The sequence below is a fragment of the Xenopus tropicalis genome, chromosome 6 (assembly GCF_000004195.4).
Source record: "Xenopus tropicalis strain Nigerian chromosome 6, UCB_Xtro_10.0, whole genome shotgun sequence".
NCBI classification, from domain to species: Eukaryota; Metazoa; Chordata; class Amphibia; order Anura; family Pipidae; genus Xenopus; species Xenopus tropicalis.
In genome coordinates, this window is record NC_030682.2 from 4844561 (window position 1) to 4868335 (window position 23775).

At 50.1% G+C, this 23775-nt stretch overlaps 4 protein-coding genes across 13 annotated transcripts in view; 2 read left to right on the forward strand and 2 right to left on the reverse strand.

Annotated features, from left to right (window-relative positions):
* The window catches only part of LOC101733242 (oocyte zinc finger protein XlCOF6-like), a 255372-nt gene extending 231694 nt beyond the window's left edge, over positions 1–23678 (forward strand). For 5 of the 10 annotated variants that reach the window (XM_031904217.1, XM_031904215.1, XM_031904214.1 and 2 more), the window contains 2 exons: positions 19446–19667; positions 21202–23678. In XM_031904217.1, coding sequence (XP_031760077.1) covers positions 19457–19667; positions 21202–23039 — 2049 coding nt within the window. In that variant the 5' untranslated portion in view covers positions 19446–19456 and the 3' untranslated portion in view covers positions 23040–23678. Of the gene's footprint in view, positions 1–11199; positions 11318–11407; positions 11644–17316; positions 17434–17975; positions 18149–19445; positions 19668–21201 lie in introns of those variants that run through there. The other 5 variants (XM_004919068.4, XM_031904219.1, XM_031904218.1 and 2 more) reach the window with 5 other exon arrangements.
* On the forward strand, positions 65–5068 carry LOC116411608 (zinc finger protein 665-like). Its single transcript, XM_031904202.1, has 4 exons — positions 65–102; positions 1064–1174; positions 1261–1374; positions 2480–5068. The coding sequence occupies exons 1-4, from the start codon at positions 81–83 to the stop codon at positions 4972–4974; spliced, it is 2742 nt and encodes a 913-aa protein (XP_031760062.1). The 5' UTR covers positions 65–80; the 3' UTR covers positions 4975–5068.
* Positions 7641–8124, reverse strand: LOC116411630 (histone H3). The gene has a single exon (XM_031904316.1). It carries the CDS (start codon positions 8103–8105, stop codon positions 7695–7697), a length of 411 nt encoding a protein of 136 aa, XP_031760176.1. The 5' UTR covers positions 8106–8124; the 3' UTR covers positions 7641–7694.
* Positions 10724–11168, reverse strand: LOC100498329 (histone H2B 1.1). The gene has a single exon (XM_002941350.5). It carries the CDS (start codon positions 11117–11119, stop codon positions 10739–10741), a length of 381 nt encoding a protein of 126 aa, XP_002941396.1. The 5' UTR covers positions 11120–11168; the 3' UTR covers positions 10724–10738.
* Positions 23679–23775: the final 97 nt, after the last annotated feature.

Here is a 23775-nt window from a genome sequence, read left to right on the forward strand (position 1 = left end):
TGGAACCAAGGAGGTTAGAGGGGAAATGGGAGAATGAAGAGCCGGACACTGAGGAGCCTCTGCCCACAATAAAGAGGGAAATGGATCCCGTTCCTGGGGCCGGTGAGTAAAGTTTCCCAAGGCACTTCCTTACTCCCAGCTTTATACGGCCCTGTCTCTCCCTTACTCCCAGCTTTATACGGCCCTGTCTCTCCCTTACTCCCAGCTTTATACGGCCCTGTCTCTCCCTTACTCCCAGCTTTACACGGCCCTGTCTCTCCCTTACTCCCAGCTTTATACGGCCCTGTCTCTCCCTTACTCCCAGCTTTACACGGCCCTGTCTCTCCCTTACTCCCAGCTTTACACGGCCCTGTCTCTCCCTTACTCCCAGCTTTATACGGCCCTGTCTCTCCCTTACTCCCAGCTTTACACGGCCCTGTCTCTCCCTTACTCCCAGCTTTACACGGCCCTGTCTCTTCCTTACTCCCAGCTTTACACGGCCCTGTCTCTCCCTTACTCCCAGCTTTACACGGCCCTGTCTCTCCCTTACTCCCAGCTTTACACGGCCCTGTCTCTCCCTTACTCCCAGCTTTACACGGCCCTGTCTCTCCCTTACTCCCAGCTTTACACGGCCCTGTCTCTCCCTTACTCCCAGCTTTACACGGCCCTGTCTCTCCCTTACTCCCAGCTTTACACGGCCCTGTCTCTCCCTTACTCCCAGCTTTACACGGCCCTGTCTCTCCCTTACTCCCAGCTTTACACGGCCCTGTCTCTCCCTTACTCCCAGCTTTACACGGCCCTGTCTCTCCCTTACTCCCAGCTTTACACGGCCCTGTCTCTCCCTTACTCCCAGCTTTACGCGGCCCTGTCTCTCCCTTACTCCCAGCTTTACGCGGCCCTGTCTCTCCCTTACTCCCAGCTTTACGCGGCCCTGTCTCTCCCTTACTCCCAGCTTTACGCGGCCCTGTCTCTCCCTTACTCCCAGCTTTACACGGCCCTGTCTCTCCCTTACTCCCAGCTTTACACGGCCCTGTCTCTCCCTTACTCCCAGCTTTACATGGCCCTGTCTCTCCCTTACTGGCAGAATCTTCAGAGGAGGAACTGGAAATATTACAGATTAGGATAAAGGATGAGTTGGTTTCTGAAGATCACCTGAACCCAATGGAGAGATCAGCAGTTCTGCTCTCTGAGGAGGGTAAGTAGCTGTGGATTGTGGGTGTAGAACCAGCGTTCAGACCGGTTTCACTCATCAGCGCTCACTGTCTGATCCTTGTTTGTCAGATTCCTCTGAGGACGAACCAGAAATATTAAAGATATTGATAAAGGAAGAAGAACCAGACTCAGATTATGATTTGAACCCCGAGGAGAGCTTGGAAGTTCCTCTCGCCGATGAGGGTAAGTAACTTTACATCAGTGCATCCCAGCTCATGCCCTGTATCAGCTGCAATTCTGAGCTTCTCCAGAACAGGACGGAGTTGGCAGAATCTGGTTAGAGAGACTGTTGGGTAATTAGCAGGAAGGTACAACAAGATGGAGGGGATATTAGAGTTAATAGAGGAACTGGGCTGAAAGGGCTGAAGTGTGAATGGGGGAACAGGGCCGTGTGGGCGGGATTGTGGTGAGTTTTGAGGATGGAGCTTACGATCTTCTGTTAAACTTTGCTATCTACAATTGTTTTATGATGCCGAAAAAGTGAATTAACTATCCTTCCCAGACTGACCTCATGGAAGAAACAAATAATGGCTGAAACTTGTATAACATGGCCAATGCCAAATGGGAGGCCAATAGTGGGGATAGAGACTGACAGCCTACTGACCCAGTACCATTCATTGTGCAGAACTCTCCTCCCCTTCTTGTACCCTCATTCTCCCTTCACTTTCTGTTTTTCCTGGGACTCTTTCCTACACTGTATTGTTATAAGAAAACACAAAACTAAAATCCTAAGGAGACATATTGGATAAAGGAAAACCCCTAACCCTGTAGGCAATTATGAATAATATCCGGTGCTGGTTTCCCTTTGGGCTAAACATTAACCCTATCTGTAACAATGGCCCCTTTATTGGAGCTCCCTATAGATCCTCTCAGGTCCCTGTCTGGGTTTCACATGAGGGGTGGGCGTGTCCTAACGGTCCCTGCCAGAAGCACAGTAGGAGCGGGAGAGCCAATCACAGCCTTGCACTCACACAAGCACAGACAGGCTTCAGTTCCCTATCAGGTCAGCCTAGCTGCTGATTGGTTCCTATCCTACAGTGCTGCCCCCCTGCACAGCCTGGGAAAGGAGGCAGCAGGAAGTGGAACAGATGGGCGGGACTAAGTGGAGTAAGAGATTGGACTAACTGAATGATGAAGTGGAAGTATGGAGATATTGATGACTGAATACCTGGTCAGCGTTATGATCTGTATTACCCAGGGGTAGGTAGCTGGGGCATAATGTAAAGGTGCCCAAGTTTTATGCCTTCTAAGTAAAAAATTAACTCCTCTTCCAATATTTTGGTTTCAGCGGGGAAAATAGAGCCATTACTGAGCACTGGAGAATGTAATACGACTGAAAGTCACAGAACGCGTAGAAAGTCACGGTGTGACTCACGCACAAGATGTGAAGATTCTTCAGCGAGTTCTGATGCCTCAGTGTTTACCTGCTGCAAGTGCGGAAAGTACTTCTCTTTGGCGAGAGAACTGGCCCAGCATCTCCATGTATGTACTGGTTACAGCACAGAGAGCAGCCGGAAAGCAGGGGTGAAGCCTTTTGTCTTTACTGAGTATGAAAAAGTACAGATATCTCCCACCGGAGAGAAACCATTCACCTGCGCAGAGTGCGGTAAAAGTTTCTCACGGAACAGCAATCTCCTGGCACATAGGAGGCTCCACCGAGGGGAGAAACCATTCGCGTGCAAGGTTTGTGCAAAGCGCTTTTCTCAAAAAAACAACCTTATGGCACATGAGCGGATCCACACAGGGGAGAAACCCTTCACGTGCATGGAGTGCGAGAAAAGCTTCTCTCAGAAGAGCAGCCTTCAGGCACACAAGAAAATTCACACAGGGGAGAAACCCTTTGTGTGCACCGATTGTCTGAAACGATTTTCTCACAAGCATCAGCTTGTGATCCATATGAGCATCCATACCGGGATAGCAAAGTTCATTTGTTCAGAATGTGGGATGAGCTTCTCCCTAAAGAGCAGCCTTCAGAGGCACCAGAAGATCCACGCTGGGGATAAACCCTTTATATGCACAGAATGCGGGAAAAGGTTTTGCACAAAGCACGAACTTCAGAAACACCAGAGAAGTCACACAGGGGAGAAACCATTTGTGTGTAAAGAGTGTGGGAAATGTTTTGCTACCAACAGGAACCTTTATGTACATCAAAATGTTCACACTGGTGCAAAACCCTTTTCATGTCCTGATTGTGGCAAATATTTCTCTCAGAAGAGCAGTCTGCACCGACACCAGAACATTCACACCGGGGCGAAACCATTCACATGCACAGAGTGTGGGAACAGCTTTGCTTTAAAAAGCACCCTTCTACGGCATCAGACCATTCACACAGGGGAGAAACCGTACAGCTGCACGGAATGCGGGAAAAGCTTTTCATTGAAGTGCACTCTTCGGAAACACCACAAAATACACACAGGGGAGAAACCATTCATGTGCACAGAGTGCGGGAAGTGCTTCAACAACAGGCATAAACTTCACAACCATCATAAAATTCACACGGGAGAGAAACCTTTCCTGTGCACGGAATGCGGCAAAGGGTTCTGCAACCGGAGCAGCCTCCACACCCACCAGAAAATCCACACGGATGAAAAGGACTTTGCGTGTACGGAGTGCGGGATGCGGTTTTTTCAAAGGCGCGACGTTCACAGGCATATGAAGATTCACGGAGCGGAGAAACCTGTAGGTAGAAAGCGTTTCGCTCAAAAGACCCGACGGCTTGGCCGCCTACACACGGGTCCAAAACCTTTAACGTGTAAGGAATGTGGGGAGTGTTTTTCTTTAAAGAACAGCCTTCGGAAACACCTACGAATACACACGGAGCAGAAACGTTTCCCTTGCTCAGAATGTGGGAAATGCTTCTCTGTAGAGATCCAGCTTAACAGCCACCGGAACAGTCACACAGGGGAGAAACCATTCATCTGCAAGGAATGTGGGAAAAGCTTCTCTTTAGAGATCCAACTTAACAGCCACCGGAACAGTCACACAGGGGAGAAACCATTCACCTGCACGGAATGTGGGAAATGCTTCTCTGTAGAGATCCAACTTAATAGCCACCGGAACAGTCACACAGGGGAGAAACCATTCACCTGCACGGAATGTGGGAAAAGCTTCTCTGTAGAGATCCAACTTAATAGCCACCGGAACAGTCACACAGGGGAGAAACCATTCACCTGCACGGAATGTGGCAAAGGCTTTTCACTAAAGAATAACCTCCTGGCCCACAAGTGGGTTCACAAGAAGGGGAAAGGCTTTGCCTGCGCAGAATGTGGGAAAAGTTATTTCCTGAGGTCCAGCCTCCTAGCCCACGAGCGGATCCATACGGGCAAGAAAGCTTTTGTGTGTGCGGAATGCGGGGACGGATTTACTCACCGCTACCAACTTCTAATACATATTAAATTTCATACGGGGGTAGAACCTTTCACATGTAAAGAGTGCGGGAAGTATTTCACCCTAAAAAGCAGTCTTCTTAGGCACCGGGCAGCTCACCCAGGTGTGAAACCTTTTAGGTGTATAAGAAGTGGGCAGCCATTTTGGTTTGGAAGCAGCCGACAGAAACACTTGAGACTTCACCGAGGGAAGAAGCCGCTCACTTGCACGGAGTATGGGAAAAGATTCTCTCACAGGAGCATCCATCAGGCTCACAGGGAAACCCGGGCGGGAGAGAAACCATTCATGTGCACTGAGTGTGGGAGGCGCTTCTCTCAAAGGAGCGGCCTGTACAGACACCAGAGATGTCACACAGGGGAGAAACCATTCACTCGCAGAGACAGAGGGAAAAGTTAAATGAAATTGACTTTTATTAATGAATAATATCCGGTGCTGGTTTCCCTTTGGGCTAAACATTAACCCTATCTGTAACAATGGCCCCTTTATTGGAGCTCCCTATAGATCCTCTCAGGTCCCTGTCTGGGTTTCACATGAGGGGTGGGCGTGTCCTAACGGTCCCTGCCAGAAGCACAGTAGGAGGGGGAGAGCCAATCACAGCCCTGCACTCACACAAGCACAGACAGGCTTCAGTTGCATATTAGGTCAGCCTAGCTGCTGATTGGTTCCTATCCTACAGTGCCGCCGCCCCCCTGCACAGCCTGGGAAAGGAGGCAGCAGGAAGTGGAACAGATGGGCGGGGCTAGTGGGGTTTGGGGGAATTTCTCAATAAATCAGTCAGAAACACAACTTTAAGCACAATCCTTCTATATCTAGAGGAGTATAATTCCCTGGTACATTCATTTAAAGTTACCTTAGTGCTGAATTCCCAGTGCATAAGGTTTCTCCAATCAGAAGCCTCCTCCATAAGGAGCCCCTCCCACTTAACTCTGTCAGTTCCCAGCACTAGGCTCTGAAGGTACAAAGCAGCCCTCATTCCTGAAGAGGCAGAACTTTTAATATGTCATAGAATGGCCTATACTTAGCAGCTTTTCAATTGGTCTTCATTAATTATTTCTTATAGTTTTTAATCATTTGCCTTCTTCTAACTCTTTGCAGCTTTCAGATTGCAGCCAAACCCTATTACTCTGTGAGGCTCCAGTTTTATTGGTACTTTCTACTTATCTTTCTATTCAGCCCCTCCCCTATTCATAGATCGGTCTCTTATCCAAACCGCTCCCTGGTTGCTAAGGTCATTTGGACCCTAGCAACCAGATAGCTGCTACAACTCTGAACTGGAGAGCTGCTGAATAAAAAATGAAATAAAAAAACTACAAATAAAAAAATGACCAATTGCAAATTGGGGGGGGCTTAGCCATAATGCTTGGGGGCCCATATATACTGGGTTGTCATTTCCCATGTAGAACCGAATGGGACTCTTATTAGCACTAATTTAGTTACTGAAGGAAAATGTCTGTTCTGGTTCCTTTGTTTTGATATAAAGTCGGACCTCTCCCCCCGGTCCAGTAGCCGCTTCATTGTGTCCGGTAGCACTTACCCCTTTTACCCCTTTACCCCTTGTCATTAGACTTTGTTAATATGGAAAACTTTTTAATAAAAAGAATGTTATACAATTCCGCTCCCTCCCAGGTCTGGTCTCCTGTGTGTGCGGCACAACTGCTGCTAATATATATATATATATACCCTGCTGTGGGCAATGCCAGGCCCTTGGGTATGGGCAGCGCCTCTCTCTCTGGGCACAGGCTGCTGCTAATATATATATATATATATATATACCCTGCTGTGGGCAATGCCTGGCCTTTGGGTATGGGCAGCGCCTCTCTCTCCTGGCACAGGCTGCTGCTAATATATATATATATATATACCCTGCTGTGGGCAATGCCAGGCCCTTGGGTATGGGCAGCGCCTCTCTCTCTGGGCACAGACTGCTGCTAATATATATATATATATATATATATATATACAGAGAAACAAGCATCTTTACTTGTGTGTATGGAGGGGTGCCATTTTGTGCCATTCTTACAGTATCTATACCAGGGGTCCCCAACCTTTCTTACTCGGGAGCCACAGTCAAATGTAAAAAGACTTGGGGAGTAGAGATGTAGTGAACTGGGAAAAAAACGCGTTGAACCCAAATTGCGAACATATGCGAAAAGTTCGCAAACTTGCAAATTAGTTCGCCACATCTCTGGCCAGAAATGGCTTTTCTAGGTTTTAAAGTTCACCTTCCCATTGAAGTCTATGGGGTTCGCAAAGTTCGCAAATATTTACGCTTTTTGGCGAAAGTTCACAAACTTTTTTTTTGAGGTTCGCTACATCCCTATTGGGGAGCAACACAAGCACCATAAAAGTTCATGGAGGAGCCAAATAAGGGCTGTGATTGGCTATTAGGGGCCTCTATGCACCCTATCAGCTTACAGGGGCTTTATTTGGTAGGAAATCCCCAAACATGTTCCCCTGAGCCACTGGTTGGGGATCCCGGCTTTACACCAACAATAAAAGGAATATGTTGCTCTCCGAATTCTAACTGACCCAGCGCTGTATAACCCTATGGCAGACTTGTTCATCTCCGTCCCATTTGTGTTGAAACAAACAAGTCTCGGTTTAGACAAATAAGTGTCACACAGCCGTGTTTAGATAATGTGAGTGGCTCTGAGAAGAGCCTTTGGGTTATTTGATGCTTAGAGTTCATCGTTCGGAGCGTTACTTGCCCTTGGCCGGCTTGGAGCTCTCGGCTTTCTTGGGCAGCAGCACGGACTGGATGTTGGGCAGGACCCCGCCCTGAGCGATAGTCACCCCTCCGAGCAGTTTGTTCAGCTCCTCATCGTTGCGCACAGCGAGCTGCAGGTGCCTGGGGATGATGCGGGTCTTCTTGTTATCCCGGGTGTAGGGAAGCGATATTGTCTCCAATTCATATAAAGCAGGGAGTGCGGCTCCGCCTCACAGGAAACTCGTTTGGGGAGTGGGTCTCACGGTTTATGGGGTCAGACCCCCCGCGTCAGTGTGCGGAGCTCTATATCCCCCAACAGGGGCCGCAAGGAAGGTTCAGCTGATTTGATTGGGGATTTGGTGGCTCTGAAAAGAGCCTTTGTGCTGCTGGGAGGCTGTGCGGGTTGGATCTAAGCCCTCTCGCCTCGGATCCTGCGGGCCAGCTGGATGTCCTTGGGCATGATGGTGACCCTCTTGGCGTGGATGGCGCACAGGTTGGTGTCCTCAAAGAGACCGACCAGATAAGCCTCGCTGGCCTCCTGCAGAGCCATGACGGCTGAGCTCTGGAAGCGCAGGTCGGTCTTGAAGTCCTGAGCGATCTCCCGGACCAGGCGCTGGAAAGGCAGTTTGCGGATGAGCAGCTCGGTGGATTTCTGGTAGCGGCGGATCTCCCGGAGAGCGACTGTGCCGGGCCGGTAACGGTGAGGTTTCTTGACTCCGCCGGTGGCCGGGGCGCTCTTCCTGGCTGCCTTGGTGGCGAGCTGCTTGCGGGGAGCTTTCCCTCCGGTGGATTTGCGGGCGGTCTGCTTGGTACGGGCCATAGCGATCTAATAATGCTGCTTCTTCCGAAAAGAAATGAACTCAACAACAGTAACCAGCTATGCTCCTTATTTATTGGCGCTATCTCCCTGTGATTGGTTAGCTATAGACCCGCCTCTTGCCTACCTAGCAAATGTCCTTCTCAATCGGAAATCCCGCCTAAATACTACTGCACTATTGGCTGTTCTAGAACGTAGCCCTTCCCCATCGGCTCTGAGAAAAACCAGAGACTACAAACATCCCGCCAAAAAAATGACTGACTCGTCATATAATATCACTTGCTAAATGGGCAGAACCCCCGGGGTAGGATTTGGCTGCCATTAAGCGCTGAGCCCAATGCGCTTTCCCCGGGTCGCGGCGCCGCTAATTATAGATGTGCGAGTACAAAATAACCTCTACTTTCCGCGTCAGAACAGCGCAAACAGGGAGCTGCGCACAAAGCGGCTGCGGCTTCGTTGTACAATGTGACACTGGTGCGGCCTTGGGACTCGGACTTCCCGTTTCCGGCCTCCTGTTAGGGGGGAAAGCTGAATCTGTGGGCGTTACGGGTGTCAGTACCGCTTTGGCGGCCCCAGGTTGCTAGTTGAGTTGTGCAATAGCGGCACCTAGCGGGGAGTTGCGGTTTCACAGGCTCTTATTTATAAGGAAATTGTAATAGCTGCCCGGGTGGGATGGGAAGGCTTTGGGTTTCATTCACCTCCCGGTCCTAATTACTATATAACAGTCAGAACATAAGCCCCAGTAACGGAATAGTAACAGTGGGGTTGCTATGGGGACTGCGCTGTATCGCACAACTGGGCGGGAATCGCCGCTGCATTGGCTGATACAATACACGTGTTTAGTGAGGGGAATTGAGGGTCTTTTCCCATACGGACTCGGCCGCTGTGAGAAGCTGTTGGGCCATAAAATCTGTTCCTATTCCCATGGCGCTTATCTACTGGGACTTACTGGGAGCGGGAATGGGCTGCCCGAACCCCTGAATTTAGCCCAGTAACCGTCAGTGGAGACGGAAAGTTATGGACTAAATAAGCAAATTGTAGCCAAACGCATAATAAAGTCCTTGGCAGCAGTTACATGAAACAACGCTGAATTACAAGATATGAACGGAACAGAAAGGGAAGGAATTAATCCTAGGGCAGTTTCTAAGGAGAAAATAAAGATACAAATCACCATCGGTAGGTACAGCTATTAGGGAGTGAGTGGCGGCTCTGAGAAGAGCCTTTGTGTTTATATCGGTTTATGAGCAGATTCAGCCCCCGAAGCCGTAGAGAGTGCGGCCCTGGCGCTTGAGAGCGTACACCACATCCATGGCGGTAACGGTCTTCCTCTTGGCGTGCTCGGTGTAGGTGACGGCGTCCCGGATGACATTCTCCAGGAAAACCTTGAGGACCCCCCGAGTCTCCTCATAGATGAGGCCAGAGATGCGCTTGACTCCCCCTCTCCGTGCCAGGCGGCGGATGGCGGGCTTGGTGATGCCCTGGATGTTATCCCGCAGTACCTTCCTGTGCCGCTTGGCGCCTCCTTTCCCCAAACCCTTCCCGCCTTTGCCGCGTCCAGACATGTCGCAATACAATCAGAGCTACTGACCAACTGTACAGAAGGCGATTCAGGCGCCTCTTTTATACACCTGGGGAGGACCTGAGAGGGAACATAACTGGTGGGCGGAGTTTAGCGCATAAATTGTCATCACAAACAAGTCGGTTAATTAAGTCCCGCCCATAGGTTACTTCTACTGATTGGCTCAGTGAGATCAGCTGATGGTTTCAAATCGCCCGCCAAGAAAGCGTCCGTTGGGCGCAAACACAGTATAAGGGGAAATAGGAAAGGTCCATACTGGATTGAGACGTCACTTATTTATACAATTATTTCATATGAATCAAAGTTCAAGTGATACATTATAACTGACTATATACAGTAATTGGAAAGCGCAATCGAAATCTCATATAAGTAATCTCTTCGCCCCAAAATCTAAAAAATCAAATTCAGAAATTCCCTCAAAATAATCTGTAACATCCGAACTCCCACTCCGCTCCCCCGGGATCAGTGAATGAGAAACTGGGGGCGCACACTTACAGGGGGTCTGACCCGTATTTATTTATTTCTAAACCGTGAGACCCGCTCCCCTGACTCCCCAAACGCGCGTTTCCTGTGAGACGGAGCCGCACTCCCCGCTTTATATTACTGGGAGACAATATTACGGTTCATGCCCGGGGCCTATGGAGCCTTCAGCCGGTTTATTTTTTTTATTGCTCAGGCACAGCCGAACTCAGGATAAAGTTGGGCAGGGAAGGCATTTCCCGCTCATTTTAGGATCAAATATATCGATTAGCAGAGAACAAACTCGAGATTTTCGTTGAAAGCCTTAGGATTCTATAATATACAGCGGGAAATAGCAAAGGGAACTCATTACAGGGTTAATCCTTACGCACCAATACATCCGTACTCCATAATAATAACGGCACTAACAGTAAAAGAACACGAATCAGAGCCTTACGGTACTCTTTGCATTTTACACTGCAGAGAATGTAATAAAAGAATCATTGCAGCTATAGGTACAGATCTACTAAAGAGAAAGTGTGTGGCTCTGAGAAGAGCCTTTGTGTTGCTGGGAGTAGGGCAGGAGATGGGGCAGCAGTTACTTGGCGCTGGTGTACTTGGTGACAGCCTTGGTGCCCTCGGACACGGCGTGCTTGGCCAGCTCCCCAGGCAGCAGCAGGCGGACCGCGGTCTGGATCTCCCGGGAGGTGATGGTGGAGCGCTTGTTGTAATGAGCCAGGCGGGAGGCTTCCCCTGCGATGCGCTCAAACACATCGTTGACAAAGGAGTTCATGATGCTCATGGCCTTGGAGGAGATGCCGGTATCGGGGTGCACCTGCTTCAGCACCTTGTACACGTAAATGGCGTAACTCTCCTTCCTTGTCTTCCTGCGCTTCTTCCCATCTTTCTTCTGGGTCTTGGTCACCGCTTTCTTGGAGCCTTTCTTCGGGGCTGGAGCGGACTTGGCTGGTTCAGGCATGATCAACTACCCTTACGCTTTCTGATAAACGAGAAAACTGTTTCCTCCGCCTCCCGGGCTGCTGCTTTTATAGCCCTCCCATGCAAATAAGGGAACTCGGAACCTGCGTCTGTAACTGGTCGGTTTGTGTCACATGGCATAAGCCCTCCCATCTACAGCTACGGATTGGTGTTCCAGAAAGCGTCTGTGTGAAAGCAGGTATTTTCCATTCAACTCACTATAGTTGACCCTGGGCAAATAGTGGGATCTTTGGGCTGGAGAACCCCATGTGGGTAATGACGGGCACGGATAGATTTCGGGGCACAATGGTGCCGGAGCCACAGACCGGGTGTCAGTGCGAGGGAACCGACTGTGTTGGCTCAGGCCCCGCTGATTCTCTCACACTGTTCCCCTGTGTATCCCGGTCTGTAGCACATTCTCCCTCCAACTTGATTATTTATTTTTTTACAAACATAACACAAAATGGTGGAACTACTGACTCTCATTCCCGTGATTTGCACTGAACGTCACCAGACAAACCCACGGTAACTCGGCTCTGTGCAAAGGAATTGGCGCCAAACTGCGCATATGATTCAGCCACACGGTGGCAGTGTTGTGCTGCAAATAACACTTGTTAGTGGCGCTGCACTCAGAGTTAGACAGTTTTGCCTTTTGGAGTATTTGGGGCATTTTTTTTAACTTTCAGAATGATTGTGATTAGCTGATTTAATTAACTAAAAATAATGAGCTCTAGATAAACCAACCCCTGCCCTTCACCCCTTTGATTGTTTTGGCTTACAGATAAGTAGAAATGCCAGGCGTTTCCTGGTGAGCTGATTAAAAGCAAATATCAATAATCACATGTGAAGCAGTATCTGCTCGCCATTGTTTCACACAACCTCCCCCCCCCCCTGTAACCTTCAGTATCAGGGGCCCATTATTATGTGAATAGGGATTAGTAGCCACTGGTATAAATATAGAGTCCCCAGACCATGGGGGGCTGCTGCCTGTATACATAGTAACATAGTAACATAGTAAGTTGGGTTGAAAAAAGACATACGTCCATCAAGTTCAACCATAATGCCTATACCTAACCTGCCTAACTACAAGTTGATCCAGAGGAAGGCAAAAAACCCCATCTGAAGCCTCTCTAATTTGCCTCAGAGGGGAAAAAATTCCTTCCTGACTCCAAGATGGCAATCGGACCAGTCCCTGTATCAACTTGTACTAAGAGCTATCTCCCATAACCGTGTATTCCCTCACTTGCTAAGAATCCATCCAGCCCCTTCTTAAAGCTATATAATGTATCAGCCAGTACGACTGATTCGGGGAGGGAATTCCACAACCTCACAGCTCTCACTGTAACAAATCCTTTCCGAATATTTAAATGGAACCTCCCTTCTTCTAAACGAAGTGGGTGCCCTCGTGCCCGTTGGAAGGCCCTACTGGTAAATAAAACATTAGAGAGGTTATTATATGATCCCTTTATATATTTATACATAGTTATCATGTCACCTCTTAAGCGCCTCTTCCCCAGTGTAAACAGACCCAACTTGGCCAGTCTTTCTTCATAACCGAGACTTTCCATACCCTTTACCAGCTTAGTTGCCCTTCTCTGGACCCTCTCTAGCTCAATAATGTCCCGTTTGAGCACTGGAGACCAAAACTGAACAGCATATTCTAGATGGGGCCTTACCAGCGCTCTGTAAAGGGGAAGAATAACCCCCTCCTCCCGTGAATCTATACCCCTTTTAATACAGCTCAGAACCTTGTTTGCCCTTGCAGCTGCTGCCTGGCATTGCTTGCTACAGCCAAGTTTATTATCTACAAGGACTCCAAGATCCTTCTCCATTATGGATTTGCCTAGTGCAGTCCCATTAAGGGTATACGGGGCTTGCATATTTTTACATCCCAGGTGCATGACCTTACATTTATCCACATTAAATCTCATCTGCCACTTAGCTGCCCAGATTGCCAGTTGGCCAAGATCCTGCTGCAGGGATGTCACATCCTGGATAGAATTGACTGGTCTGCAGAGTTTTGTGTCATCTGCAAACACTGATACATTACCCATAATACCCTCCCCTAAGTCATTTATGAACAAATTAAACAAAAGTGGACCCAGTACAGAACCCTGAGGGACCCCACTGAGAACCTTACTCCAAGTAGAGAATGTGCCATTAACAACCACCCTCTGTACCCGATCCTGTAGCCAGTTTTCTATCCATGTGCAAACGACTTCACTAAGACCAATAGACCTTAGCTTAGAAAGCAGTCGTTTGTGGGGAACGGTATCAAATGCTTTGGCAAAATCCAAATAGATTATATCTACTGCCCCCCCACTGTCCCACTACTGCCCCCCACTGTCCCACTACTGCACCCCCACTGTCCCATTACTGCCCCCCCACTGTCCCACTACTGCCCCCCCACTGTCCCACTACTGCCCCCCACTGTCCCACTACTGCCCCCCACTGTCCCACTACTGCACCCCCACTGTCCCATTACTGCCCCCCCACTGTCCCACTACTGCCCCCCCACTGTCCCACTACTGCCCCCCACTGTCCCACTACTGCCCCCCACTGTCCCACTACTGCACCCCCACTGTCCCATTACTGCCCCCCCACTGTCCCATTACTGCCCCCCCACTGTCCCACTACTGCCCCCCCACTGTCCCATTACTGCCCCCCCACTGTCCCACTACTGCCCCCCACTGTCCCACTACTGCACCCCCACTGTCCCATTACTGCCCCCCCACTGTCCCACTACTGCCCCCCACTGTCCCACTACTGCACCCCCACTGTCCCATTACTGCCCCCCCACTGTCCCACTACTGCCCCCCCACTGTCCCACTACTGCCCCCCACTGTTCCACTACTGCCCCCCACTGTCCCACTACTGCCCCCCCACTGTCCCACTACTGCCCCCCCACTGTCCAGCTTCTTACTTACCTCATCATAAAAAGCAATTAAATTGGTCTGACATGACCTGTCCTTCATAAAGCCATGCTGATTACTGCTCATAATGCCATTCTCCACTACATAATTTTGAATGTGATCCCTTAACAAGCCTTCAAATAACTTGCCCACCACGGATGTCAAACTTACAGGCCTATAATTGCCAGGCTGAGATCTTATTCCCTTTTTAAATATGGGAGTGACATTCGCCTTCTTCCAATCACTAGGTACCATACCTGATGAAAGAGAGTCTGAGAATATCAGAAACAAGGGCCACTGCAATTCTGCCCCTAGCTCTCTCAGTACCCGAGGGGGTATTCCATCTGGCCCAGGTGCCTTGTTTACATTTATCGTGTGTAACCCTTTAAGCACCATATCCTGTGCCAACCACTGTGTAGTTGGAGCTGAGGCAACAGTGCAGCTATTGGGTGGGACTTGGCCCACTGGCTCCCCCTACTGTATACACAGAAGAAAAGAACTGGTTAAGCACATCTGCCTTTTCTGTACCCGCTGTAACCATATTGTTATTATAACTCAATGGGGCCACACCCTCAACCTGCATCTTTTTACTATTAATATACTTAAAAAACTTTTTGGGGTTAGTCTTGGCCTCGGCCGCGATGCGCTCCTCATTTTCTATCTTTGCCTTCCGGATTGCTGTTTTACACACTTGTTATAGTGTTTATATTCATTAAACGCAGCTACTGTCCCCTCTGACTTATATTTCTTAAAAGCTTTCCTTTTTTTCCCTATTAACTTCTTTACCTCAGAGTTAAGCCACATGGGGTGATTCTTAACACTTCTACTTTTTCTTATTAATGGAATGAATTGAGAACAGTAATGATTTAATATCATTTTAAATGACAACCATTTCTGCTCTGTATTTTTATCAGAAAACATAATGCCCCAATCTATGCCCTGAAGCGCTGCCCTTAAGGAGCTAAAATTTGCCTTCCTAAAATTCAGTGTCTTTGTTGCCCCCGTGTAAATTTGTTTCCTGCACCAAACATCAAATGAAATAACATTATGGTCACTATTACCCAGGGGTTCAACCACTTGCACATTTGCTATACGTTCTGGGTCATTAGAGATCACTAGATCTAGTATAGCATTGTTCCTGGTTGGCTCCTCAACAACCTGTGACATAAAGTTGTCGTGCAGCAAGTTTATAAACTTGTTCCCATTTACTGCCCTGGCAGTACTATTGCCCCAGTCAATATCAGGGTAATTAAAATCCCCCATTATTATCACTTGCCCCAAACTAGCAGCCTTTTCTATTTGCAACAGGAGCTGGGCCTCCTCCTCTTCGCTTACATTAGGGGGGCTATAGCATACCCCTACAATTAGTTTGGTAGATTCTTTACTATCTGTGAGAAGCTCAACCCATAAGGATTCAGCTCCCTCTGTTAACCCCATCACTTCCTCCTTAATATTTGCTTTTAAGTCGTGCTTAATGAACAGACACACTCCTCCTCCTTTTCTATTGCCCCTGTCCCTCCGAAACAATGTATACCCCCCAATATTAACTGCCCAGTCATGTGACTCATTCAACCAAGTTTCAGCAACACCAATCACATCATATTTCCGCTCCAACGCCAGTACCTCCAGCTCTCCCATTTTACCAGTCAGACTCCTTGCATTGGTAAACATACATTTAATACTGGTTCCGGCGTGAGAATGACGTGTAAACAACTTATGGGCCTCCCTGCCATTATCAGTATCCCGAAGCAAGTCTCCTCCCCCAATTTTCCTTACTATGCCCACTACCTCATCTATCCTGTCTACCACAGAATTTCCCGCTGCACCCTCCCCCCCCACTCCTAGTTTAAAATCTCCTCCAACCCTCTAGCCATCTTTTCCCCCAAAGCAGCTGCCCCATCATTGAGGTGCAGCCCATCCCTGGCAAAGAGCCTGTAGCCGATTGAGAAATCAGCCCAGTTCTGGAGAACCCCAAAGCCCTCCTCCCTGCACCAATCTCTCAGCCACGCATTAATCTCCCTGAGCTCCCGCTGCCTTCTTAATGTTGCTCGTGGCACAGGTAATATCTCTGAGAAAATTACCTTGGAAGTCCTCGCCCTCAACTTCGCACCTAGCTTTTTAAAATCGTTCTTGAGGACTTCCCCCCCTCCTCTAACTTTGTCATTGGTACCTATGTGTACCCCCAACCGCCGGGTCTTCCCCAGCCCCTCCCAACAATCTGTCCACTCGTTCCACCACATGCCGAACCCTAGCACCAGGCAAGCAACACACAGTTCGGCATGTAGGGTCTTTGCGACAAATTACCCTATCCACCTTTCTAATAATTGAATCCCCTACAACTATAACCTGCCTTCCCTCCCTAGCACTATTCCCCCCACCTGTATTAGAGGTGCCGGCTCCCAGGGTGCTCTGAGAGTCAGCCTGCTCCATACACGCCAGCTCAGAGCTGCCTTCCCTTCCTAGCACTACTCCCCCCACCTGTATTAGAGGTGCCGGCTCCCAGGGTGCTCTGAGAGTCAGCCTGCTCCATACACGCCAGCTCAGAGCTGCCTTCCCCAGCATCTTCACCTAAAGCGGCAAATCTGTTGGTTTGTACAAGCTTTGAACCAGCCCCCCTACCCTTGTGTCCCCTACTGCCCCTCTTAACTGTTACAAATTTGTCTCCCTCATTAACCTCCACTGTCCCTTCTCCCCCCCCCACTACACCGGCCCCTACCAGTGGTTGCTCAGTGAGCCTCCTGTTCTCCCCCATGTTTGCAGCTGCCCTCAGTGCTGCCAGTTCCCCCCTTAGATTCTGCACCTCAGATTCCAAGAGGAAAACCCACCTGCATCTCTCACAAGTAAATGCTGCATGGAACTGCTGCTCCAGGACCACATACATGCGACAAGATGCACACTGAGTAACACCAGCAATCATACTGCAACTCATATTGCAACTGGGTACTTACAGTCTCCCGAGTGCAATCCCTTGTATAGTGCCTTTTAAGTTTCAAACGCCTTTTTTGTTTTAAACGCCTGCTATACACTTAAATTTACATGCAACACTTTAGATTACATGCAAAACTCGCTAGCAGCTCCCAAACTCGCTGTGCAGTCAGAAACTTATTGAGGTTCAAACCAAACAGCCAAATGTCTGTTGAGAATTTACCAGATTTACTCCACCCCCTTAATTAGTATGTGCTCAATCAGCCAGGTAGCACTTACAAGTCACACAGCAGTTAGTTAATTGCACTTACTTTCTCCCAGACCATGGGGGGCTGCTGCCTGTATAGTTGTGAAGAAATCTCCCCTCGCCAGCTCCTGCCTGGGGTATGGGGGCACTGGGCAGCCGGGGGGCAGGTAGGAGTCGCCGTGCAACCAGGCAAGTAATTGCCATCGTATAGTGCCCCCGTAGTACCAGAAGGTAAATCAGGCATTATGTATTATCCTATCTGTAACAATGGCCCCTTTATTGGAGCTCCCTATAGATCCTCTCAGGTCCCTGTCTGGGTTTCACATGAGGGGTGGGCGTGTCCTAACGGTCCCTGCCAGAAGCACAGTAGGAGGGGGAGAGCCAATCACAGACCTGTATTCATCTCTTCTTAAAGCAGCTTGGCCCACACCCACCACAATAACCCCCCCCCCATACAGCTTGCTCAGCTCAGCCCCCCCCCCCCGCCTCTAGCTCTGACCCTGCGTTCTTTCCATTCTGCCTTGGGTTGAAGGCACATAGTTTCCCTTTACAGCCAGGACTATACTGGAATATAATTTCTGCCCAATTTACTGACTCTACATCAGTCTGCGCCATAGGGCTGTGCTGCCAGAAGAATGTTTCTTTCTTATTCTCCTCTATTGTTTTGAATGATTCTGCGTTACTTGCCTACCAAGAAAATGGCAGCGACCTCTCTATTAGTGATACACAAAAACATCCAGACTTCTTGGGTGAAACCCCTTTCAATGCAAATATTGACTGACAGATATGCCCCTCCCTCAGAGGCGGGGCCAAAAGAACTGAGTGCATTTCACAGCTGTGATAGATCAGATAGGAACCGGCTGGGAGTTGTGTCCTGTAATTCCCTTCCCCTGTGTCCCTGGCATTGTCCCTCCCCTGCACTCACATCTCCAGCCTGGGCTACTGGGTAAGTGCTTTTCCCTCCTCCTCCTCCTCCTCCTCCTCCTCCTCCTCCTCCTCCTCCCTGCACTGTCTGTGGGACTGGGGGTTAATCCCGCTGCAGGGGCTGATAGAGAGGGGCGGCTGTGGGACTGGGGGTTAATCCCGCTGCAGGGGCTGATAGAGAGGGGCGGCTGTGGGACTGGGGGTTAATCCCGCTGCAGGGGCTGATAGAGAGGGGCGGCTGTGGGACTGGGGTTAATCCCGCTGCAGGGGCTGATAGAGAGGGGCGGCTGTGGGACTGGGGGTTAATCCCGCTGCAGGGGCCGATAGAGAGGGGCGGCTGTGGGACTGGGGGTTAATCCCGCTGCAGGGGCCGATAGAGAGGGGCGGCTGTGGGACTGGGGGTTAATCCCGCTGCAGGGGCTGATATAGAGGGGCGGCTGTGGGACTGGGGGTTAATCCCGCTGCAGGGGCTGATAGAGAGGGGCGGCTGTGGGACTGGGGGTTAATCCCGCTGCAGGGGCCGATAGAGAGGGGCGGCTGTGGGACTGGGGGTTAATCCCGCTGCAGGGGCTGATAGAGAGGGGCGGCTGTGGGACTGGGGGTTAATCCCGCTGCAGGGGCTGATAGAGAGGGGCGGCTGTGGGACTGGGGGTTAATCCCGCTGCAGGGGCTGATAGAGAGGGGCGGCTGTGGGACTGGGGGTTAATCCCGCTGCAGGGGCTGATAGAGAGGGGCGGCTGTGGGACTGGGGGTTAATCCCGCTGCAGGGGCTGATAGAGAGGGGCGGCTGTGGGTAGTATGGGTAGGCTTTAAAATGTAATGTAATGTGCATATTGTGGCAGTGCAGGGGTTACTCCTATTTAAAGTGACAGGCTACAGGCTGTGGAGATTACACATACAATTAATTCAGTAGCCAAAACCTTCTAGTTATCAGCTATTATTTGCCCAGGATCAGGATTTGCATCCAGCCCTTAATAACTCCTCTCAGGTGTTTCTTCTGTATGTTTTCTGTACCCCCCCCCCCCCCACACACACTGCAAACATGTTGGCTGCACCTACTGGTAAGGGGGTTGGCAGAGAAACTGGCGCTTTAGCACTGACAATAGGCCCCTAAGCCCCATTGATACGCTAATGGCACAGGGACAGAGAGTGGGAGGAACTAAAAGCAAATGACTGGCCCCGGGCAAAGCTCTCACCTCAGCGACGGCACATTGTCCCTAAATGCCTGAATCCACCTGAACTGCGAGTCTTTAGCTTCTATGGAAACTGCAGTTTCTGTACATAACGGGCAGTTTATATGTTCTGTTCCTTGCTGTCAGGTTCTCCAGAGATGGAACCAAGGAGGTTAGAGGGGAAATGGGAGAATGAAGAGCCGGACACTGAGGAGCCTCTGCCCACAATAAAGAGGGAAATGGATCCCGTTCCTGGGGCCGGTGAAGTGAAACCAGAAGTATTACAGATAAAAGCAGAGAAAGAAGAAATGGGCCTTGATGATCATCAGAACCAAACGAGAAACTCAGCATTTCAGTTTATTTATGGGGGTAAGTAGCCTGAGATTCTGTCAGTAACACTGGGCTGGAGTTTAGGGATCTCCCTGCTTGTGCCTGTGGGGCAGTAACACTGGGCTGGAGTTTAGGGATCTCCCTGCTTGTGCCTGTGGGGCAGTAACACTGGGCTGGAGTTTAGGGATCTCCCTGCTTGTGCCTGTGGGGCAGTAACACTGGGCTGGAGTTTAGGGATCTCCCTGCTTGTGCCTGTGGGGCAGTAACACCGGGCTGGAGTTTAGGGATCTCCCTGCTTGTGCCTGTGGGGCAGTAACACTGGGCTGGAGTTTAGGGATCTCCCTGCTTGTGCCTGTGGGGCAGTAACGCCGGGCTGGAGTTTAGGGATCTCCCTGCTTGTGCCTGTGGGGCAGTAACACTGGGCTGGAGTTTAGGGATCTCCCTGCTTGTGCCTGTGGGGCAGTAACACTGGGCTGGAGTTTAGGGATCTCCCTGCTTGTGCCTGTGGGGCAGTAACACCGGGCTGGAGTTTAGGGATCTCCCTGCTTGTGCCTGTGGGGCAGTAACACTGGGCTGGAGTTTAGGGATCTCCCTGCTTGTGCCTGTGGGGCAGTAACACTGGGCTGGAGTTTAGGGATCTCCCTGCTTGTGCCTGTGGGGCAGTAACACTGGGCTGGAGTTTAGGGATCTCCCTGCTTGTGCCTGTGGGGCAGTAACGCTGGGCTGGAGTTTAGGGATCTCCCTGCTTGTGCCTGTGGGGCAGTAACGCTGGGCTGGAGTTTAGGGATCTCCCTGCTTGTGCCTGTGGGGCAGTAACACTGGGCTGGAGTTTAGGGATCTCCCTGCTTGTGCCTGTGGGGCAGTAACACGGGGCTGGAGTTTAGGGATCTCCCTGCTTGTGCCTGTGGGGCAGTAACACCGGGCTGGAGTTTAGGGATCTCCCTGCTTGTGCCTGTGGGGCAGTAACACTGGGCTGGAGTTTAGGGATCTCCCTGCTTGTGCCTGTGGGGCAGTAACACTGGGCTGGAGTTTAGGAATCTCCCTGCTTGTGCCTGTGGGGCAGTAACACTGGGCTGGAGTTTAGGGATCTCCCTGCTTGTGCCTGTGGGGCAGTAACACTGGGCTGGAGTTTAGGGATCTCCCTGCTTGTGCCTGTGGGGCAGTAACACTGGGCTGGAGTTTAGGGATCTCCCTGCTTGTGCCTGTGGGGCAGTAACGCCGGGCTGGAGTTTAGGGATCTCCCTGCTTGTGCCTGTGGGGCAGTAACACCGGGCTGGAGTTTAGGGATCTCCCTGCTTGTGCCTGTGGGGCAGTAACACTGGGCTGGAGTTTAGGGATCTCCCTGCTTGTGCCTGTGGGGCAGTAACACTGGGCTGGAGTTTAGGGATCTCCCTGCTTGTGCCTGTGGGGCAGTAACACTGGGCTGGAGTTTAGGGATCTCCCTGCTTGTGCCTGTGGGGCAGTAACACTGGGCTGGAGTTTAGGGATCTCCCTGCTTGTGCCTGTGGGGCAGATAGTGGGAAATGTCAGGCAATAGGATGAGTTCTAATGAGATCTGGATTCCCATTTGTAGATATTACTCTGAAGGCTGAATGGAATGCTGAATGTGACACACCGTTTGTGAGGCCATCGAAAGCAGAAAGTGCAGAATTGGTGGATTCTAAGCCTCCGGATCCAGTACAGGAGGAGTCACAAGGCGGGGGCTTATTGACAGGGCAAGTGGGAGAGACCAGTTTGGATACTGATCCCATGGATTGCTCTGAATCACAAGCACTTGCATGCAGGAAATGTGGGAAATGCCTCCTTGCGGATAGTGATCGTTCCACCCACCTCTGTGCTGCTACTGGGACCCCCCGTTCAGCCAGTACTCCCACAAATGCAGACAAGGAACGTTCCACATGTACCGAGAAAGAGAATATTCATCAAGTTCCGACCACAAAGAAGCCTTTCCCATGCCCAGAATGTGGCAAAAGCTTCTCCTATCGCTGCCACCTTAACAAACATATTAAAATCCACACCGGGGAGAAACCATTCAGTTGTTCTGAGTGTGGGAAAAGTTATACCCAGAAGCACTGTCTGGAGATTCACCAAAAGACTCACACCGGTGAAAGACCGTTTGAATGTTTAGAATGTGGGAAGACTTTCCCTCAGAAGAGCAAGCTCCGCAGCCACCAGAAAGTGCACACAGGGGAGAAACCATATACCTGCACAGAATGTGGGAAAAGCTTCTCTCACAGTCACACCCTTCGCAAACACCAAAAGATTCATACTGTCCAAAAACCCTATGTATGTGTAGAATGTGGGGAAAGCTTCAGCGACAACTCGGACCTCGTCTCACACGAGAAGATGCACACCGGGGAGAAACCATTCGCCTGCATGGAATGTGGGAAATGCTTCGCCGAGAAGAACTGTCTTCGTATCCACCTTAGAGTTCACACAGGGGAGAAACCATTCACCTGCACGGAATGCGGGAAAGGCTTCACGGTCAGAAGCAACCTTGTCAGTCACCTGAACCATCACACGGGGGAGAAGAAATATAAATGTACAGAATGTGGGAAAAGCTACTTCCGGAAGGATGCACTTGTGAAGCACCAGCTGAGTCACGCCGTCAAGGAGAATCTCAAATGTGCAGAATGTGGGGAGTGTTTCTCCCAGGAGACGGTGTTTGTGGAGCACCAGAAGAGTCACAAAGGGAGGAACCCCTATACCTGCACTGAGTGTGGGGAAAGCTTCTCACAGGAGCACCATCTCCACCTACACGCCATTACACACACCGGGGGAAACCCCTATAGCTGCACTGAGTGTGGGGAAAGCTTCTCACAGGAGCACCATCTCCACCTACACGCCATTACACACACCGGGGGAAACCCCTATACCTGCACTGAGTGTGGCAAGAGTTTCCGTGCCAAGAGCACCCTCCTCAAGCACCAGAAGCTGCACGTGGGGGACAATCCTCACAAATGTGCCGAGTGCGGCAAAAGCTTCCTGCTGAGGAGCGGTTATAACAAACACAAGAAAACGCACACGGGAGTGAAGCCTCACACGTGCGCGGAGTGCGGGAAAAGCTTTGCCCAGAGGAGCCACCTCCTTACGCATGAGATGATCCACAAAGGGTTAAAGCCATTTAAGTGCTCGGAGTGTGACAAAAGCTTCTCCCTGAAGGGCACGCTGCAGGCCCACCTGACTACTCACACCAGGGAGAAACCCTACGCCTGCACTGTGTGTGGGAGGTGCTTTGCTCATAGGAGCACCCTTGCAGACCATGGGAAGCTTCATTCTGGGACCAAACTGTTTGCCTGTACGGAGTGTGGGAAAAGCTTCTTCCAGAAATGCAGCCTTCGGACTCACCTGAGATCCCACCGGGGCAAAAAACCTCCCAGTGGCCAGGAATGTGACAATGTGACAGAATAAGATTGTCTGCTGAGAGTTGGAATTTGGGGGCGGGGCACCAATATGTCCCTGCCCAGTTTTTCCCAGCAGTTTTCCACCAACCCCATCCCTTGCCCCCTTCTGTTCTTCAATTTGCTTAAATGGGAGTTTGCCTTGGTGCCCAGCTCTGGGAGGCTATTGCTATTAAACACAACAGGACTAAGCCCCACCCACCAGCAGCATGCAAGGCTCCTCCCACTGTCCCTCTGAATAACCCCAATGCCTACAGGTAAAAGTCTTATGGGGTAATGTAATGAAAAGGTCTACAGTATGCCCGCATCTAGTGACCCATAGCAGCCAATCAAATGTCTGTTTTAAAATAGCTGCCCAGGAAATGCTGCATTGTGATTGGTTGCTATGGGTTGCTAGAAAGGTTGCAAACTTCTATTATGCTACATTGCTGTTAGCGATGCCACTTTAATAGCTATTTCATTACCACAAGAGGCTACAGCTGCCCCACTGCCTTCTGGGATAAAGGGACCTCTTCCCAATATGGTGGAATCCACGGCCGATGAACTGAGGGAATGGAGTCGGTGCTTTCTCTCTATTATATTTGAACTTTTTATATTTTAGCTACACAGGCAATTAACCGTTTTGGAATAAAGTTTAATGTTTGGTGCATTTCTGTGTCCTTGTGTGATGTTATAATTATCTGCTTGGATGTTAGTAGGTAGGTGTGTAACTATAGTATATAGAAATAATGAGCAATTTTCATAAA

What these genes read in the sequence shown, in the direction of transcription:
- LOC100498329 (XM_002941350.5), bottom strand. Translation starts at nt 11,119, where the DNA reads ATGCCTGAACCAGCCAAGTCCGCTCCAGCCCCGAAGAAAGGCTCCAAG.
- LOC116411608 (XM_031904202.1), top strand. Translation starts at nt 81, where the DNA reads ATGGATCCCGTTCCTGGGGCCG. An exon ending in GGATCCCGTTCCTGGGGCCG is followed by an intron (nt 103 to 1,063) that starts GTGAGTAAAGTT and finishes CCTTACTGGCAG; the next exon opens with AATCTTCAGAGGAGGAACTG. An exon ending in AGTTCTGCTCTCTGAGGAGG is followed by an intron (nt 1,175 to 1,260) that starts GTAAGTAGCTGT and finishes CTTGTTTGTCAG; the next exon opens with ATTCCTCTGAGGACGAACCA.
- LOC116411630 (XM_031904316.1), bottom strand. Translation starts at nt 8,105, where the DNA reads ATGGCCCGTACCAAGCAGACCGCCCGCAAATCCACCGGAGGGAAAGCT.